Source organism: Phoxinus phoxinus, assembly GCF_949152265.1.
Source record: "Phoxinus phoxinus genome assembly, chromosome: 25".
In the NCBI taxonomy this organism is placed as follows: domain Eukaryota; kingdom Metazoa; phylum Chordata; class Actinopteri; order Cypriniformes; family Leuciscidae; genus Phoxinus; species Phoxinus phoxinus.
Window position 1 is genome coordinate 21,631,250 of NC_136900.1, and position 20,728 is coordinate 21,651,977.

General features: G+C 36.1%; 1 protein-coding gene across 2 annotated transcripts in view; it reads right to left on the reverse strand.

Moving 5' to 3' along the window:
• Nucleotides 1-20,728, reverse strand: part of stra6 (signaling receptor and transporter of retinol STRA6) — a 29,461-nt gene that overhangs the window by 5,966 nt on the left and 2,767 nt on the right. For both annotated transcript variants that reach the window (XM_079603977.1, XM_079603976.1), the window contains exons 2-15: nt 16,818-16,915; nt 15,444-15,510; nt 13,914-13,996; nt 13,695-13,828; nt 10,642-10,808; nt 10,042-10,167; nt 7,888-7,958; nt 5,667-5,743; nt 5,483-5,544; nt 5,178-5,340; nt 2,291-2,366; nt 1,777-1,910; nt 565-682; nt 263-364 (exon numbers count right to left, since the gene is read on the reverse strand). In XM_079603977.1, the coding sequence (XP_079460103.1) occupies nt 263-364; nt 565-682; nt 1,777-1,910; nt 2,291-2,366; nt 5,178-5,340; nt 5,483-5,544; nt 5,667-5,743; nt 7,888-7,958; nt 10,042-10,167; nt 10,642-10,808; nt 13,695-13,828; nt 13,914-13,996; nt 15,444-15,510; nt 16,818-16,906 (1,469 nt within the window). In that variant the 5' untranslated portion in view covers nt 16,907-16,915. The remainder of the gene's footprint in view (nt 1-262; nt 365-564; nt 683-1,776; nt 1,911-2,290; nt 2,367-5,177; nt 5,341-5,482; nt 5,545-5,666; nt 5,744-7,887; nt 7,959-10,041; nt 10,168-10,641; nt 10,809-13,694; nt 13,829-13,913; nt 13,997-15,443; nt 15,511-16,817; nt 16,916-20,728) is intronic.

Here is a 20,728-nt window from a genome sequence, read left to right on the forward strand (position 1 = left end):
TATATATATATATATATATACACACAAATATGCAATTATTAAAATGTTATTAGTAACAACGATGACGCAAAAATAAATCGGTTTTGAGCATTTCTATCTGAAATTTCTGTTGCTCAATATAAGTTTAATAATCCACGATGTTGTTATGGTTGGCCAGTCAGTCCTGGTCTGCCAGATGGTGTATGTAGACGGTACAATGACATTAAAAGCAATATCCAGTAAGAGCCAGATATTTGGGCTGTGTCGTAAAACGAACTCGCACCTGTTGTTCAGATCTCTCGTCCCTGCATCCTTCCTGATGAACAAAAACCTGGAAGTCACGTGCTGGATCAGCGAAGCCAGGAGCAGCGTCAACCAGAAAGGCCTTGAGCAAAGACAACATGCAAGTGAGAACCATCTCAAGAGGCACTTCTCGAACTGCTCAGCTTATGATGAGAGATGACTGATAGGAAGGCGTTAGCAGAGACTCGGGGATCACAGGGTCACGACCCTGAAGTCACAAGCAGGACAGAGGTTTCTCAAGGTCACCGTCATCATGTAAAGTGCGAAGGGAAGGCCACTCACCACATGCGGCCGATGATATGGAAGAGCATGAGATTAGTTCCATAGAGAATAGGGATGATGATGAGGAAGACGGCGAACAGGATGCAGATGAAGAACACCAGAGTCTGGATCACCATGCCTGGACACAAAGACACATCAGACATGCTCATGCAGGATACTAGTTTAGTTATATTCTATTTATACAGTGTTTATGATTCATTTATTTATTTAAAAGCACATAAAACCCACCCTTTTTACTTCCTTAATAAGTGTCCCTGGTCTTTTGTTCGGTGTGCACATTAATCTAAAGAAATGTGTTTTATCAAAACATTCTCCATGTATGTTGGATTTTTATCGTTTCCTGATTAACGAAGTACGGACGCCCTTAAGGGACATGTTGGTGGATAAAAATATGAGATGGGAGGAAAAATTATATTTCAATGGTTTTGCTAATGTATGCAGAGAAAAGTTCGGAACAAATTCCCAGAATGATCCACAACTGAGTACCTTTATAAAAAATAAATAAACAAAGGTAAAAAATAAAAATGAATACATTTAAACAAATACATAAAAATAAATAAATAAATAAAAAGAAAATTATATACTGTATATATATATGTGTGTGTGTGTGTGTGTGTGTGTGTGTGTGTGTGTGTGTATATAAATAATTAAAAACAGTTTATTATTAATATATATATTTATTATTATTCAATTTTTTATTATTTTTTTATTATTATTATTAATTATTTAATACATTTATTTATTTTTATACATAATATAGTTATACATGAATTTTGAACAATACCAGTTCTTGTCTTAGGACAACTTTGATGAACAATTTTTGATCCACTACAAATGTTGACTACTGTAAACTGTAGTAAATATAACTTTATAAAACAGTATAACTTTTCTCTGCGCATATATATATATATTTTTTTTTTAATAAAATAGATTTTTTTATTGATTGATTGATTTTTATTTATTTATTTTGTATTTATCTTGTTTGTATTTATTTATATTTATGCATTTATGATATATATATATATATATATATATATAAATATATATATATTTAAAGTTATTAAGTTTTTAATAATAAAGTAAATAAAGGCTTTATTGCCAGTCTTAAAAAAAGATATTAAATATTGTCTTTCAAATCTATTTATTCTCACACTTTTATACCTTGAGAATGAGGGAGTTTTCTCACACTCAACAGAGGAGAAATGCTCTCACCGAGACAGATGAAGGCAGCCTGGTAGCTGGTGAAGCCCATCCAGCAGACCAGCGCGGGTCGAGACGGCCTGATGCTCCGGTGGCAGTTGTACACAGTAAAGATGTCTCCTCTGTACAGGCCCTTCAGGTTAGACCTGAGTCAACACAGAGACACCATTCAGAGCTTTAATAGACTCGACATGTAATGGGGACGTCTCTTCATCAAGAAGGAACGTGTGTGTGTGTGTGTGTGTGTGTGTGTGTGTGTGTGTGTGTGTATTAATCTTAATTCGATAATTTGTTGCTGAATTTAAAAAGTTGGAATTGAGTAGTTTGAGATATATATATATATATGTATATATAATTAATTTTGACTTCCGAAGTCTTTGATCTCCAATTCTTACTCCAAATTTTAATTCATAAAATGTACCTGGCTTACTTGCTTCTACTTGCATATATTAGTTTCTGCATAGTTAACTGGGATAGATTAGGATGTGAGATTTTTAGCAGGTTTATCTGTAGTTTGTAGTATCACCTGTGCAGGACCATGGACCTCATGAGCATGAACAGGTTGACCAGGCAGGCCAGGGTCACCGCTGACAAATAGCAAACTGAAAAACACACAACCAGAATCACATGAGCCGAAGAGTCAATGTCAGATGCACAAGTACGCACTCACGACCTCAGCACTTTTTCCCACTGACTGACTGGAAACCGAGTCCTGCTACAGTTCAGCGGTCGGCTGTGCTGACTGCTTCATTATTCATCTGTTGATTTATATGGGTATTTAAAGCGGAGTGAAAGTGAATGCAAGCGAATGATTGGACTGCATGCAGTAAATGCACTGACGCAAGCAGACCTCTACCAGTCGGGATCAATGCAAGCGCTTCATCAGAAAGCTCACATTTGCATGGCTGTGTTGGCATATATTAGCTCATCAGATATCATCACTAGACAATTGCACTGGTCCAAAATACTCCAGCTTTGCAATTCCTCTAGTACATCTAAATTGTTAAAGTGTTGTTTAAAGTGCCCATATTATGCTATTTTGAAGGTTCCTGATTTTGTGTCGGACTCCTACAATAGTTTTACATGCACCCAAGGTCAAAAACACTTTAATTTTCTCAAAATTTACATTGCAGCGTCACCTCTTTTCTCACAGTGCCTGACATAGTTTGATAAAGGATTCTGTCTCTCTGATTGGTCTACTCTGCTCTGATTGGTCAGATGGACAGTCTGTTGTGATTGGTCTACTCTGCTCTGATTGGTCAGATGATTGGTCTACTCTGCTCTGATTGGTCACATGATTGTCTACTCTGCTCTGATTGGTCAGGTGGCTTAGTCTGTTGTGATTGGTCTACTCTGCTCTGATTGGTCATATGATTGGTCTACTCTGCTCTGATTGGTCAGATGGACAGTCTGTTGTGATTGATCTACTCTGCTCTGATTGGTCATATGATTGGTCTACTCTGCTCTGATTGGTCAGATGATTGGTCTACTCTGCTCTGATTGGTCAGATGATTGGTCTACTCTGCTCTGATTGGTCAGGTGGCTCAGTCTATTGTGATTGGTCTACTCTGCTCTGATTGGTCAGATGGCTCCTACAAAGCGTGTCAGAAAAGAAACACCCATTATCAGCTTGATACACAGTGATATGAACAGTAACAATGGCGTCGATTTTGTCATAATTTGAGCTTGAGTCCTCATCTCTTGGAAGAGCATGGAAACAGCATCTTCTCGACATGACACCATGAACCAAACTCTTCCAGTCTCAGCTACAAATGCAGTGTTTGAGGGTCAAATACATGTTGTTCATGGGCAGCCAATGAAGACCATAGACTGGAATTATGCAAATCGGTTTCAAACCTACACAGGTTTGAGCTGGAAGTAAAACTGGAATTACTGAAGACTCGGTTTAAGCAGTTCAGAAGCGGTTCTTTCTTTTGGGAGACAATAACTCCTAGTAATGGGCGATATAAACGATATGCGATATAAACGATACAAAATTGGCCTACGATAGATATTTTAATTCTATTGCAGATCATGCATCGCGATAATGCATGTTGATGACGCAATCTCCCGCGAAATTTAGATCCACGAGCTGCAACCGGCTGAAACGCATCATATTTGTCGTCATCTTGAGTAAACATGGCCGAAAGCGAAACGGAGGAGCTGGTGAAAAAGATCGGTGCAACATCCATTATTTGGACTTGGTTTGGATTTAAGCCGTCCGACGAGCAGTAGCAAACTATACAGAGTGTGTGGGGCAACAGTTCGGTAACACACACGACTAATCTGTTCTACCACCTCAAAACGAAACATGTCACTGAATACCAGCGCGTATTCACAAAATGGTGGTGTAAACACAAAATCTCTGTGTGTGCCGGATTTTAAGATTCGTTGTTGTGTTGCTTTTTAACTGAGAATACATACATTTTGTGTCCTTTAAAAAAAATAGCCAAACTAAAACTACATTTGGAGTGCCTTCTGCACTGTTTTGCACTTTTTACTGTCTATGGCATGGCACTACTGTAAACAAACTTGATAAATAAACTTGAAGCATTTTCTTTAGTTGACGTACTGTATACAGGTGAAACTTGAAAAATTGGAATGTCATGCAAAAGTAAAAGGTGAAACTAATATATTATATAGACTCATTACATGCAAAGTGAGATATTACAAGCCTTTATTTGTTATAATTTTGGTGATTATGGCTTACAGCTTATGAAAACCTTTTCACAATATTCTAATTTTGAATTTGAGGTTTTTATAAGCTGCTAGCCATAATATTTAAACATTAGGGCTACTTAAAGTCTCTGCAGCTAGTGTACTTGAATTTTATTTATCTGCAACATTATGTTGTATAATTACAGTTTCGCACAATAAATGTTCTCAAAACTACATACACCGTTTCTTTCTTTCTTTAAAAACATTTAGCAGTTGTTTGGCTTTTCTTAGGGTCTGTGTAACCTGTTCTGAAATGGTTTTATTATAATTTATATATCGTGATATATATCGTTATCGCAAGAGGCTGCAATGTATATCGCAATATGGATTTTAGGCCATATCGCCCATCCCTAATAACTCCATTTATCTGCACTTTGATGTTTTAAACTTTGCAGACATTTTACACTCACAAACAGTTATATTACACACTACATGAAAAGGTCATATCTGAAAAAGCCTAATAGTGGCACTTTAAACGAATGCCATATTGAAAAAAAAGTGTAATAGCTAGGACAACATGAAATCTGCACACTTGTTTGTATTATTGTAATACATTTATAAACCAGTTTGCTTATACTAGGGGATGGAGGCACGTAGAATTTAATAAATGACGGATGTTTGAATTCTGCTTGAATTTGTGGGGCACAGATTCTGCGTAGGCCTAAGTATGAGAAGTATAAAAAGGATTGACTCACTTTCAACACACCACAAATAGTACATTACAATCCTGACCACCTCCTGACGGTCTTCTGACAAGATGATGTTGAAACCAGCCAACAGGAAGGCAATGTTTTCATCCACTCCTCTACGGACGATGTGTAGGGTGGGCAGCACTCCTGAGACCAGCAAGAGCGCCATCTAAGAGATTCGGAGATTCGAAAGAATGGAAAATGCGTTGGAATAAGCTACTTTTGCCAAGTTAAATGAAAGAAAAGCGCATTAATTATTCCTTTTAGACAGAAAAAAACTCAAAAATGGGCTCGTTTCTTAAAGCGTTTACCTGATAAAGTGCGATGAATGCCACAACCACAGAGATCGCTAGTTTCAAAGGGAACCTAAAAACTGATGGAAAAGAAAGACAAAAAAAGAAAGACTCTAAATTACTGAGTGTATTTTTTTTTTTTTTTACAAAAAAATTGGTTTCAACTTTAGGTTTATTAAAAACATTCAAATGTAATAATTACCATCCTCAGGTGTGTAGATGTAAGACTTGGCAGCATCTCGGAGTCTCTCTAATAGTTTGGGTTTTGTTGCGCTGGAACTGCAAAACAAGAGATAAGTGGTCATAAACAACAACAAAACTTAATTCAATAAGAATTCTATAATAATACCCCATCATATTCTTTCGAATGCACAATTAGACATATAGTAGATGCTTTTGTCTAAAGTGACTTATTACTTTGCACAATGCCTTTTAATGGGATTCGAACCTACAACCTGAATCAATATCTACAATATCTGAAATGTTTTGATATATACCTTATAGATCGTATGTAGCTCCACCCCTTTTCAACACTGCGCTCACTGTGTTCTGTATTCATGCTTAAAGGCGGTCTTTAAATATCGACAAAGATTTACTTCTATTTTAGAACCTTTGATTATCTAATCAAAACAGCAAAATATGTATAACAGTGACAATAAAAAAAGAATTGAAATCGAATGCGTTTCTGATTGGTTTATACTGTACGTTTCTGTCGGCTGCATGAAGATACGGTTTGCTTTCTCACGTTACTAGCTTTATACATGCAACTTTGTTGCATAAAAGCAAACAGCTGGATATAAATGAATGCAAATAGATGGAAACAATGGTGACATTAAACATTTGGGTGTGTGTTTTTGTCACATTGTTTTAACCGCTTGAGGTCCTCTCAGCCTCGAAGGCAAACATACTACTGTTTTTTCTCCACTGATTGCATCTAGTCGACAAATAAATGACGTTATAATGATATGAAAACACGTACGGTAGTTTCATTGTCCGTTTTAAACCCGTATCTGAAGTGTCCCGCTCGCGGAGCCTCACATGTCAAAACAAACTCCACGAGGCATCGGTGATCGTTTTTATTTCGCCTCAAGAGGCCGCTCTCGTACTGTATAATGACAGCGGACCCTTCTCATCCGGTCCAGCAATGGACAACCCAGAATAACTAATGGCATGGATTTTTGCTGATAACTGATTGTTCCAGCAATCAGTTATCGGTGGCGATTAATCGGGAAATTAATCGGCGATTAATCGGGAAATCAATCGGTGATTAATCGGGAAATCAATCGGTGAATAATCGGGAAATTAATCGGCGATTAATCGGGAAATTAATCGGCGATTAATCGGAAAATTAATCGGTGATTAATCGGGAAATTAATCGGTGATTAATCGGGAAATTAATCGCGATTAATCTCTACTGTCGAATGCACACAGACTGCCTGCCATATCGGCTCCTTTGGTGGCAACACATTGAGGAAGATACGAGGAATATGCGGCTCAACCTCCTAGACGCCAAGAATATTGCCATTGCCTGCCAAGCACGGGATGGCATAACCAACGGAACTGGGCACCCAAAGCAGCGTGTGCGCCCCGGAGACGGCTCTGGCATGGCACAAACACAGGACTAAAGTGAGGTGAAGTTCACAAAGGAGTTTCCATGGAACAGGAAAACATTTGATCGCGTGGCTCACAGGACAATTTTCAATCTCAGTATATATTTGCATGAAGAAGATCAGCATCTGTGCCGTACAGACAGACTCAATGGCTTTAGCTCACGATTCAGACTCTAAAGACCGCAAGACAGTGGCTGATCACCATCTACGACTCTTTGCATAAGTCAATATACAGTAGGTGTGATTCACCGTCTGTCAGTGGAAATGAGGAAGGAAGTAGTCCATGCACAATATCCCATCCGCATGGCTATTGTACCGAGTGCTGCTGTAATAGAAATTATACACCTTTCCTTCCTCATAATTGTAATTCCATTACCGAAACGGTTTCACAAGATTCATTTACATGCCATCAGCATTATAACTGGCACTTTCCATTAATAAGCAACAGAACAAGGCCTGGAATACTTTAAAAAGCTATTCTTGAGGTCAAAATGTCTTCTCTTCTTCTTCAGCAAATGGTCTGTCCGAGAAGGTGCCGAACCATCAGAAAACGTTAACCTCAGGAGGTCAAACTAAATATTATTTTCAGTTTCTTCTAGTATTATTTTCAGTTTCTATGAGATTTAACCCCCCAACCCCCAACTTATCTTATAATAAAATGTATGGCTTATAATATAATAATGTGGGACAATATTCAAGGAAAACGTCAGCTCACTGAGAAAGTCTTGTCATGAGTTACTAGTATAATATCTGCCGTTTTAAGCTTCTCGAACCTTTGGGTTAATAAATATATATACAGTATGTGGGCCTCACCTGATTTTGGTGAGCTTTTTCTTCTTGAAAATCTTCTTTACATAATCTCGGTAATAACTGCTACTGAGGTCCTGCAAAAACAGATTACAAAAAATTTAATAAAAAGATGAATAACTTGATAGAGACGATCATTCTGTATGAAATCTATCAAATATAAAACAGTGTCTATCATACATTTTGACGTCACCAATACTTTGCTTGCATTATGGACTAATCGGTTGCGCTTTATTTTACAGTACGTACAGTGTACTTACCTAAGAAAGTACTGGGTAATACAAGGTAACTACCGGTACATGGGTTAAGGTTAGGTTTAATGGTAGGTTCAGGGTTAGTACATAGTTATTGAATTATATAGCATGTACATGGGGAGCAGGACTGTAAAATAAAGTGCTACTGACAAATTGGTAATTCTGAAAATTGTTTTAGATTTGTCAAATGATTTACTCGCAGTTTAGACGCTTTGCGAAGGAATTGTTCCTCTCATTCCATCCAAACTTATTTGTCATTGCGATTATAGCCGAATAACACTGGCATTGTGCGTTTCCTGTGGGAAAACAGCACGCTGTTTGTGTAATGTCCTCTGTGAGTCAAACATAACCCAATCCCATTGAGCTGCTTACAATGATTAGACCTCTGGAATGCAGGTGCCGAGTTTACAAACTCCCCTCTTGCCTTTCCATGTTGCTAAGTCCCTCATTATGAATTAACGCAGTGGTGCTTAACTGGCGGGTCATGACCCAAAAATGGGTCACAGGTTTGTTCTGACAGGGTCACATGCAGTGCAGCATGGAAAAATGATGGATCAGTGACAAATAGATCCAGGACAAATAAGAGCGTCCATGATAAAGAAAAAGGAAAGTATTTTAAAAATCTAGAGGCAAAAAATATTTTTTTTTTTTAGAAATATATTATTTGTTTTCATAATAGTTTCATGTGGTTTTGAAAACTTTTATACCATGTTCAAGAAAAGCTTTAATTTAATGACTCAAAAAATGTCAAGTAAAGTCACCGATTTTTTTTTATAATTCCTTACATCTTGGGTACATGCGAGTACATAATGTCATAAAAAAAAATATATATTTTTTTTTTTAAAGGTAAAAAGTATATATTTAATTTTTTTTTATTAATTTGTAAATATCATATTTCCACATATTTCCAATATCACATGAGGGAGTTGAACCACGACATTTTACAACCTGAACTAACCTTGTTTTTCAAATATTAACAAGCAGAGTAAAGCAATTAAGGTAACACTTTACAATAAGGTTCATTAGTTAATGTATTAACTAACCATGCGCAGTACATTTGTTACTGTATTTGTTAATCTTTGTTAACGTTAGTTAATAGAAATAGAGCTGTTCATTGTTTGTTCATGTTAGTTCACAGTGCATGAACTAATGTGCACAAGATTTTTATAAAGTATTAGTAAATGTTGAAATTAACATGAACAGAGATTAATAAATGCTGTATATGTGCAGTTCATTATTAGTTCATGTTAACTAACGTAGTTAACTAATGAACCTTATTGTAAAGTGTTACCGCAATTAAAGAAAACATTAATAAAAGATTATGCCTTAATTCAAACTTGTAGGGTTTTTTATTTATTTCATCCATTCATCTCCATATCTTCTTTATTATGATTTTACAACATGAACTAACCTTATTTTTCAAATATTAAGCAGTTACATTAAAATATATTTTAAATATTACAGTTTAAATTAAATTAATGTTATTTATTTTTTTAAATATCTTAAGAAACAATGTACAATAAAAAAAAAAAAAAATATATATATATATATATATATATATATATATATATATGAAACAATAAGTTTTATTATGAATTTCATCCTTTTAACAAATAGTTTATTCTTTATTACGATATAAAAATAGTTGTATGATTCTTATTAATTCATAATTATTCATTTTGGGTGAATTGAACAACATAACATTTTACAAAATTGTAAATGTAATTATATATATAAAAATAAAGAAACAAAATGTACAATAATGAAAAATATAAATGAAACTATAATAAAAGATTAAATATGCCATTAGTTTTATTACGAATTTTCTTCTTTTGATATAGCTTTTTCTTGTGTATGATACGAGACATTTATCCTGACATTTCCCTTTGGACCAACAAATGCTTACCTCAGAGGCATTGGACTTCTCTGTATTCTGTAAGCCCTTGAACAGAAGTAGCGGGTACTGGAAACTCAGAAAGGCCAGACAGGCGATCTGAGGAAGACTGCTGAACAGCGCAAAGTACTTATAGATCTGCAGACACGGAGAAAGAACAGACAAATCCATTTCAAACAACATCAAATGTTCACAGCCATTTCCCACAATATCTTCCACACATATTCTGCGCAAACCAATCATGAAATTGGACTTTATATTACAACCCAAACAAGGCTGTCTTTATTTTTAAATAATTAAATTGCGGATTGATCCCTTTGTTTTCTTGCTACTGGCACTTTTTCTTTAGTTCTCACAGAAACTAAAGTGATTAACTGAAGGAAAGCTCCATGGTGAGATCCCAAGAAGCAGAACAAATTGTTTTGAGGTTTGACCATTCATTTAGGAGACACGAGGACAATGGGAACAAAACCGGTTGAGGTAAATAAACTTATCTGCGAGTCTTATTCAACATCCTCTAAAAACACAGTGGGAAACTAAACTAAGAACTCAGATAAACTGTGCTGAAAAAACTCTACAGGTCATGTTTTAGATGCATATAATAACTTGTACCTGTGGCGTTTTGGGACAGTCCACCTTCTGCCAGACCAGAACTCCGAAGTGTGTCCACGACAGCAAGCTTCCCAGGACGTAACCAACCTTGTTATGCAGCGTGCCACAGGCCAGAAGAGGGTAGTATAAAGCGGGATAGTACAAAAGAGCCAGGATCATCCAGAACTCTACAGAAATAAAGAACAAAATAGTGGATTCAGGTACAGACATATAATAATTAGGCCTAAATGTAAAATAACACTATTGTTTTGTTGTTTGATTAACATTAATGACGTAGCAGCAGGTTTTATAGGCAGCTGTCACTTTAAGACCGAATGCACGGATCCAATGTAATGATACACATCTATGGGTGTGATATTGACAAACATATTGATATTTTCTGGGATTTTGTTGATAACGATGATCAGACGATATTTATAAATAAAACGTTGATATATGAAATGATTTTAAAAATATGAAACTTAAACATCCAGTAGGCGGTGACAAATCATGCTAATGAGCGAATAATTGAGTCGTCATCTCAACCGATTCGTTCAAACGGCTGATCGTTTCAGGAATGAAACATTTGACTTTTGAGTAGTCATTGAATCGTTCATTCAGCCGATTCGCTCGAAGATGGATTTATTCAGCAATGAAACATCGCTTGATGCTGAGAGATGCAAACCAGTTCTGCTGTGGCTTTGTTAGTTTGGAACTATTTTCTTTGGCGAAATAGAGCAAAACAGGCAATATGTCTAAATGCAACTCATTTAATATTGAAAGGTTGTAAGTTCAAACCCACTACTGTGCGATCTATGAGATATCACCAATGTGTCTTTGACACTAAAAAATAAGTTTATAACTCCTGTGCTCCATTGACTTCAATTTGGGTTCTGTTCCTCAAACAAAACTATTGAAATTGGAATACTGCGTTACAGTCGTATTAGAAATGATTACCGTTTTTGTTATTTATGCAATTTTTTGTGATCTAGATGCTCACAGATTTATTCTTTAGAGTTCTACACTGTAAAAAAAAAAAAAACTATGATCAATAAGTTAGGATAACATGTTTTTAAATTGCTTTAACTCATCAAAATAAGTTTTTTTAATAAGTTATACAAGATTCAACTAATTTTTTTAAAATCAGTTAAATGTCTTAAGTTGAAATGACTTACATTTTTAAGTAAAAGTTGAAATGACTTACATTTTTAAGTAAAATCAACTTGGATGTTTAAGGCAGCAACACATTTTTTTTTTTTTTACAGTATACCAAATGGTACCAGTAATTTAACACTCATTTTCAAAGACCCAATAACTGGGGGGAAGAAAAAAAAAATTATATTGGTCAAAACCATTATCGTCTTTTTTAAATGTTCAACTGTTACAGTGCTTTTATCTTTTTAAAAGTCTCCATTTACGTTCATTATTCTTTAGCATTTCTTCTTATGTGTCGTCATTAAGTTACTTTGAGTAAAATGACTACTTGCTTCTTGATCATATGATTTTTTTTTTACTTTGGGAACAGCAAAATGTGTCATATGATTGAGAATAACAATAGTGTCCCATCCACACTAACATGTCTCAAAATGTACTTAATAAAGCACAAACTAGTTATACAATGCAAATGCAGCATTATGTATAATGTCCGATGCCCTATTTGCTAAAGAAACTAAAAAATGCAGGCGATAATCCAATTATAAAACACAACTAAGAAGGACTAGCCGTACAGAGGGGGGGAAAGATCAGGTAGGGTGCTACTTTTCATCCTCTTGTGTGAACTGAGCCTACTTTGGATAGGTGCCATCTTGTGAATAGAGAGAGTGTTCAATGTTCATTCGATAGCACCGGTGCAAGGTGAGACACTTCCCCATGAGATATCCCTGCAAAACTGTGAATTTCCCAAACACTTTGGTGGCCTGAAATCTTTCTAACAGCATCGATTTATATTATGATAAAAAAAAAAAGAAAAGAATCTCTTCTTTTTGAATCTTTAAAAAAAAGTACGGTTAAGTGCAAAATGTTGGCGGATCAAGGTTAGCTCCTTGTGGGAATCGACCCAGCAACCTTCAGTTTGGCAGTCCTGAGCCTTAACCACTAGGCCACATGATAAAATAAAGCAGTAAGAAGCAGAAACATGTAAATTAACACGGTAATCTACATTAAACCGCTTTTAAATCAAAACTGCCTAATGTTACTGAATGAAATGTCGACCCAGGACGAGCTACAGGACTGTGAAGCTTTAGGGGTGTTGATGGACTCGATCTGTATCGGTGTTTTGATCATCGTTCTGAATCCGATCAGGATATAGTCTTTGACAAAAAGGTTGTTTTTTTAATAAAACTTACACGCATTCAATTGTTGATAAAAAAGGATGCATGAAGCTAGAATAAAACAGGGTTGTTTTGTTTGTTTAAAGCGTAGGTTCTGTTCTTTCTTTTGATATATTGCATATTCAGATATTCATAAAATAAAATATTCTAGAGGCCATGAAATGTTTGTGAAAATGATCAAAAGTCCAGGCGGTGGCTGGCAACTTAAAAAAAATTATAATAAATAAAAACACTGGTGGGGAAAGAGTTAATGACCCTACAAGTTTGTTTAACACATCAAAATATGAGGAAATATTTTATATTTTTTCTTAAATATGAGGGAAGAACTACACACTAAACTTGGTTAAGGTTTTTATCTGACAAAATTGTTTAGCAAACAAACACAGGTTTTATTTTACTATGAAAAATGCAAAAAAGCATAAGCATACACTGACTACAACATAACCAGTTATTAATATTTCATTGGTTCTCTCTTGCTTTTGCATGTACATAATCTCTTTCTATGAAAGCCTTGCCAAAAATAATGTCCACGCAATTTGGCACGTCTCATTTTCCACCATTTTTCCACAACTACAATATGCTTTGCAAAAATCTTTAACAAAAATATTTGAATAAAGAGTGAAGATGTCAGTTCTCCTAGGCCGGAAATCACTTTTAGCCACAACTGTCAATATTCACAATATGCACAATAATGCACTAAATGCATTTCACCACTGCATCAAGCAAGAAGTCTGTCCGCCGTACCTTTGTTCACGGTGTCTTTAGTGAAAGGAAGTGGCTGGTGACTGAGGACCATTCCGACCAGCTTGCAGAAGAGCACTCCATACACAGCTACGGCCAGACCCTTGTGTTGCGTGTGGTCTAAAAAGTTTACTGGGCTGAAATAAAAACAGAAAAAAAATTTTTGGGTGGTTGCCAGGGTGTTGCTAGGGTGGTTGTTTACATGGCAGATGTCAAACTGACCTGAGTAAACCCGTAAGTCCCCTCTGATTGACACCCAACTTCTGTCGTCTGGCCAGGATGGCAAGAACCAGCATGACCACCAGCTTTGGACATAAAGAGAGGACAACCTGTCAGTCTTTCTCTAATGGCCACCAGAGCCTGGCCCTGCTGTGACGTCCACCTCTTCTGCATCACAGCTTCTTGGTTCAAATGAAAGCACGGACCCCCATGAAACAAGGGCAGAGCTGTCTCCGTTTCTGGTGTGAGTGAGGGCCTGGGGTCAGTGACCTGAAGTGACCTGTAACACTTTTAGGAAGCGTCGCGGCCTAAGGTGACGTCTGAGTCCACATGGGTTCATCATAGTCAATTAGCATGTGGCTTTTCGTATCATATCAAAGAAAGCAAAAGGCTAGCAACTCAGTGGGAAGTCTGGCAGTTACAAAATGAATGACAACAAATGCATTGCATTCCTTTTAAATGGTTTCTTTACACAAGTGCTAAGACAGTACCATGGTATCAGGTGGAAATACTACGGTACTTTGCCAATGGTCAACTTGTATAGAGTATTCAATGGCAAATGCTCATATCAAAATATAGGAATTAGCAGGGCTATTATAGTTAACTAAAACTAAAAGCATTTTAACACACACACACACACACACACACACACGATGTGATTAATCGATTTGACAGCACTAATAAAAACTATTTAGACATATTTAAAAGAAAACAAAATAACAAATTAATTTCATCTACAACAAATAAAACTAAAATAAAAACAGAAAATATATTTTAAAACATTAAAAATACAAACTATATTAGTAAATCACTATATATAGTATATATTAATACTACAATAACAATGGGGATTAGGATGGCCAAATATATGACAATGTCAATATATTGTTGCTAGGGTGTTCTGGATGGTTGCTAAGACATTTCTAGGCTGTTCTGAGTGGTTGCTAAGATGTTTCTAGGCTGTTCTGAGTGGTTGCTAAGACGTTTCTAGGCTGTTCTGAGTGGTTGCCAAGACGTTTCTAGGGTGTTCTGAGTGGTTGCTAAGACGTTTCTAGGGTGTTCTGAGTGGTTGCTAAGTCGTTGCTAGGGTGTTCTGGGGGGTTATGTATGGGCATAATTCAAAAGAGCCCAACCCCAAATTTCTATGATATTCCAATCCATGGATGTTTTTTTTAAATAAAAATATTAATTCTTTATTTAAATTAAATGTCAATGTAATGATACTTCAAAATGAGAAGTTCTTTTACAAATTATTTACTCAAGAAACCCACCTTAAATAATAATAATAAATAAATTAGGCTATTTCTAGATTTTGACACACAAGTGCATCTCTGATTATCTATTGTCAGTTTAATCATTCTGGCCAATATTGGTGTATCACTAGTACTTTGATATATACCATGGTACCGTCCTGACTGATTACAATATTCCAAGTACTCAAAGATACTGAATTTTTGGACAGACCAATACAGAGAAAGACTAGAAGGCAAATTGAGAATATAAAGAAGTGCATCTCATCAGAAGGGAACTCACAGATATTGCAGCAATGCATATGTGGAAGAGTCCTTCTTCAGCTGTGGGGTCACATGGTGGGATGACTCTGAAAATTTCACAAACACAGAGTATTTATCATAAGCTGGTGAGATCCAGGCCGATTACTCAGCCTGCACACGCTCCCTCCTTTCCTAAGCAACAGACCATTACTAACAAGAGCACTTTAACTGAACCTCTCCGAGTGAAGATTATTCATTTAAACCGATTGTCGTAGGGAATGTGACTGACGTGGAACGCCGGCGCACGGATCCGATCGCGCTTCCAAGTGAACTGGAATGCTGGGATGGAATTAGGAAACCTCTAGATGAATGAAAAGGCCCTTATTTCATTTGATTTACTAACAGAGGAAGTCTTGGACGAAGCTAAAACGTGACGTATTGAAGAAACCCTATCTTCACAGTTTGGTGTCTTGTTGCCGAAAAGTCTCTTGCATATGTGAAAAGAATCAAAGATGAGATCAAAAAGAAAATCTCGGCACGAATCGCAGTGATGGATGTGTATATCACTTTCAGCAGAAATATAATCAGAGATGTTTGCACACCTGTAGACTTGGAACCATATAAATGTGCTGGGAAGTGCATTATGGGATGGGAACAAGACTATACGACAAGCAGCAATAAAGATAATATCTAATAAATATCTGATTACCTTTCCCATGTTATCAAGCTAAAAATCACAAAACTAAGTTAATGTGTAAACCCAGCGGACCCATAAATGCACCTTTATTATATATATATAATGTTTTTGAAAGAAGTCTCTTCCGCTCACCAAGGCTGCATTTATTTGATCAAAAATACAGTATTTTTATTATTATTATTACAATTTGAAATATTTGTTTTCTATTTGAATGTTTTAAATGTAATGTTTTCCCCGTGATGTCAAAGCTACATTTTCAGCATCATTCCTCCAGTCTTCAGTGTCACATGACCCTTCAGAAATCAGTCTAATATGCGGATTTGCTGCTCAAGAAACATTTCTGATTATCATTATGAATGATGCAAGCAGTTGTGCTGCTTAATATTTTTGTGGAAACACGAAAAACTCGATTCTTTGAGGACTACAAAGTTCAAAAGAACGGCATTTATTTGAAATGGAAATCTTTTGTAACATTATAAATGTCTTTACTGTCACTTTTGATCAATTTAATGCATCCATGATCAATAGATGTTTTTAAAAATTATACATTTTACATGTTCAGTTATAATGATGCAAAAATGTATAACAAACATAAGTGAAATTCATTAAAAAAAAATTTTTTTTTTCACATATAATGAAATCACATCACTTTGAATGTTCGAATTTAAAATTGACCCTAAAGAAATATCAATTAAACACCAAATTAAAAGTACTTACTCGACAGGAGGTTTGGTCGGCAGACTCGGCACTGCATTTCCTTGCCATTCTGAGTAATCGTAGTAGTCTTTCCCAGTTGCAGCACTCATGGTGCCAACCTACAGATGAGACAGAGGTTTCAGAGATCTCCAATCACTTAAAGAGCAGCCGAAATCAGCTTTTCACACTCCTGCGGGACACAGATTCGTTCAGGTTTGGGGGAGAGAGAAAAAAACAACAAAGTTTCCTCCAAAGTTTGGCAGCTGGAAACTGCTGGTTTGTGTTCTGTTCCTAAAGTCTAATTTAGCCCCCTTGTTCAGGTGCCCAGTTACCACTGCGACCGAGAGCTGTGAGGAGCAATGTGACGGGTCCCTTTCTGGAGCGTGCCAACCCAAAACGTCTTTACTTCAGCTTGGATCTCCTTTTCAGATTGGGGATTATCACCTTACTGGAAACCAGGAGAGAGAGGAAAGCAATGGAGAGAGTGAGAGAGTGAGAGAGAGAGAGAGCAATCCAGAGAGAAGTTTTCCTGATTTCCAGATGGGGCGTCCGATCTCTCCTGCCACCTGTAGTTCAGAGCGATTAGGTGGACTTCCAAGGGCCGTCCTGTGGCTGGTATTGAGAGGTTGACTGAGCGCTGGACTTATAAAACTCAGCCAAAGCAGGCTGGAAGTGTGTGTGGGCCGAATGCTGACATATTCCAGAGTGATAACAGGGAAATTCATGTGTGTGTGAGCCTCAGTTATCAGGCTGTGGAGATTCCCAGAGGTGACTCAAAAGTGTGAGGTATAAGGAAATCATTTCCATTAACCACATGATGAATTGACAGGCAAAGTGAAGAATCGAGTCCAAATTACTTTCCGAATTACACACTTTCCGAATTACACTGTAAAAAAAAAAAAAAAAAAACTTACGGTAAAATAACAGAAGATGTGGTTGCCAGAACTTCACTGTAAAAAATAAGCTAGCAACATTTTAGGCTTTACTGGACTGAAAAAAAAAACTTATGATATAACGTTAAAGGGGTGGTTGATTATGATTTCACTTTTCTAACTTTAGTTAGTGTGTAATGTTGCTGTTTGATCATAAACAACATCTGCAAAGTTACAACGCTCAAAGTTCAAAGCAAAGGGAGATATTTGCTTTTAAAGAAATCGTTTTTTAAGGACTACAACAAACAGCTGGTAGAAACTACACGACATTCCTCCCGGGTTATTGACATCACCAACCCTAGAATTTACATAAACCCCTCCCCCTAAACACGATTTATAGATTATCATGACAAAAAATGCTAATCAATGACTAGAAGATAACTTCACATAAGCTACATAAATTCATCAACTAACCATTCAGAAATGTTGTCTACATGTTGTCACTTCTTGAGTCTCTGCATCTTTCTCTGACACGGTTTGAACATAAAAGGCTAAAAGTTTTTGACATTTTCAGTGCATGTGTGTGTGAGGTAAAAGGACACAAGCTCTTGTAGCTCCGCCCCCTGTGCCGGGAGCAGCAGCTCATTTGCATTTAAAGGGACAGACACAAAAACTGTGTGTTTTTGCTCACCCTCAAAATGTGACAATTTTAACATGCTATATAAAATATCCGTGGGGTACTTTGATCTAAGACTTCACATACACACTCACATCAGAGACTAATTTTACATCTTGTGAAAAGGGCATTATACCACCCCTTTAATTTTCCATTCTACTAAAGCACTACTAAGTCTACTGAAGTCTTTATGAACTTTTTGAAGCGTCAATGTTTTGGTTGCATGGAGCATCAGAAATCTCCCAGGTTTCATTAAGAATGTCTTTAATTTGCATCTCGAACATAAATGAAAGTCAGAGTGGGACTTTAATTTTTGGGTGAACTAAATCTTTAAGATGGATAAATCCACTGTTGTCATTTTATAGATCATATTATTAGAGACCAGAGAGCTAATAAGATCTATATGAACGCGCACACACTCAAAAAAATAACTCATTAGACGAACTAAGTTTAATTGAATTTAGAAACATAACATTTAACACATTTTAACTAACAACATATTTCCCTTTACTGAAAAACACATTGAATAATATAATCCCTAAATTGACTCTCCAAAAATCAGTCCCTTGCAAAGCATGCTGGGAACTACAGATCCACTGCGCAGATGTTGTCAACAAAAATTATTCATGTAGTTTTAAAACAAATCAGCATTGTATGATTTTTTTGTTGTTGTTGGTGCAATTGGTTATAACAACTTGAAATGTGTTAACTTGATTAACTTTGGTAACTAAATTAAACTGAAGTTAACCAAACTTAATATTTTAAGTCAAGCACATGCATACAGGAAACTCTAAAATTTCTAATATCGAATATTTATTTCAGAAATTCACCTTAAAAGGTGAAACTAATATATTATATAGACTCTTACATGCAAAGTGAGATATTTCAAGCCTTTATTTGTTATAATTTTGATGATTATGACGCACAGCTTATGAAAACCTTTTCACAATATTCTAATTTTAAATTTGGGGTTTTCATAAGCTGTAAGCCATAATCATCAAAATTATAACAAATAAAGGCTTGAAATATCTCACTTTGCATGTAATGAGTCTATATAATATATTAGTTTCACCTTTTAAGTTGAATTACTGAAATAAATGAACTTTTGCACCATATTCAAATTTTTCGAGTTTCACCTGTACACACACATACTTTAAGTAGAAACAACACATTTCTTATTCTAAAAATGAATTTTAAGTTGTGATAAATAATCACAGCAAACCTTTTTTACAGTGAATAAGTAAACATCAGTTTTAAATATATTAGGGTTGATTGAACACAGTTAAAATAAGTTGTGACAAAATGTTACACAAATCGTGTTACTTTAGCTTATTATAATTAATTAGCCTAAACTGAACAAGAGGCAAAAACAAAACATTTTTTGAGTGTACAAACTCCGATCACTTTGTCAGATTTAAATAAGCACACAAAATGTATTAATATTTAGCTACCTCATATATCCAATACAAAGAGCTCCAGCCATATAAATGAAACTGAAGATCAGACTAGATACATTTAATTTTTTATTATATCATTAAATTTTGCTATTAATGCACAACAAAGAGATTTTCCAGTGCAATCTGTTTCGAGGCAGTTAAGCTCTTCTATGAATGAACGCTCTGCTATGATGTAAGGCGTGTAGCCACGCCCATTGCCCCACCCACCAACTGACCACGCCCCCTTCACAAGCATGAGGGACCCTTCAGCCGCATATTAAACTGATTATGCAGGGATTACAGTCAAATGCAATTTACAAATCCAATGCTGAGAACTTCTCAAACCACATTGGTCCATCAGGAAAAAAACAAAGCAGGATTGACTAATAACAATTGCAGAACAAAGAATGCTTTAAAGAGCTCTGATTACATCATGGAAATGTGCCTGAAAGTTTGCTTATATCTGGTTAGGAGAAGGTCAACGGTTATTTCCATTAAACGCCTTTGTGTGGAAGGTTCTGACGCATCTACTGTAGTTTCCAAATAACATTGACAATGGATTCCGAAACCTACCTGATCTACCTGAGAGATATGAGGCTAATTCCTTTCCTAGACTTCCTATCTTTCCTCTCCCATTTCAAAGAACCCAATAGCCATTCCCAAAAAATATATAGTGCACCATTCACTAGTTATCTCACAGCTATATTTATTTCAACAGTGAGTCAGGCTGACACATGTAGAAGCTTGATCTGTGTAATATCTCTCCTAACGCACCATATTACATACTGGACCAGTGCTATTGTAACAAATGACCCTGACAGAATTACACTGCAAAGCCCGGCAATATCAAGGACCGCCATTGTGGGTGGCCTTTGAAATGGTGTAGTGTGCTTAGAGGATTCATTCTGGCATGGTTAAACCTAAATGGGATCCTGTCAGTGTCCACAG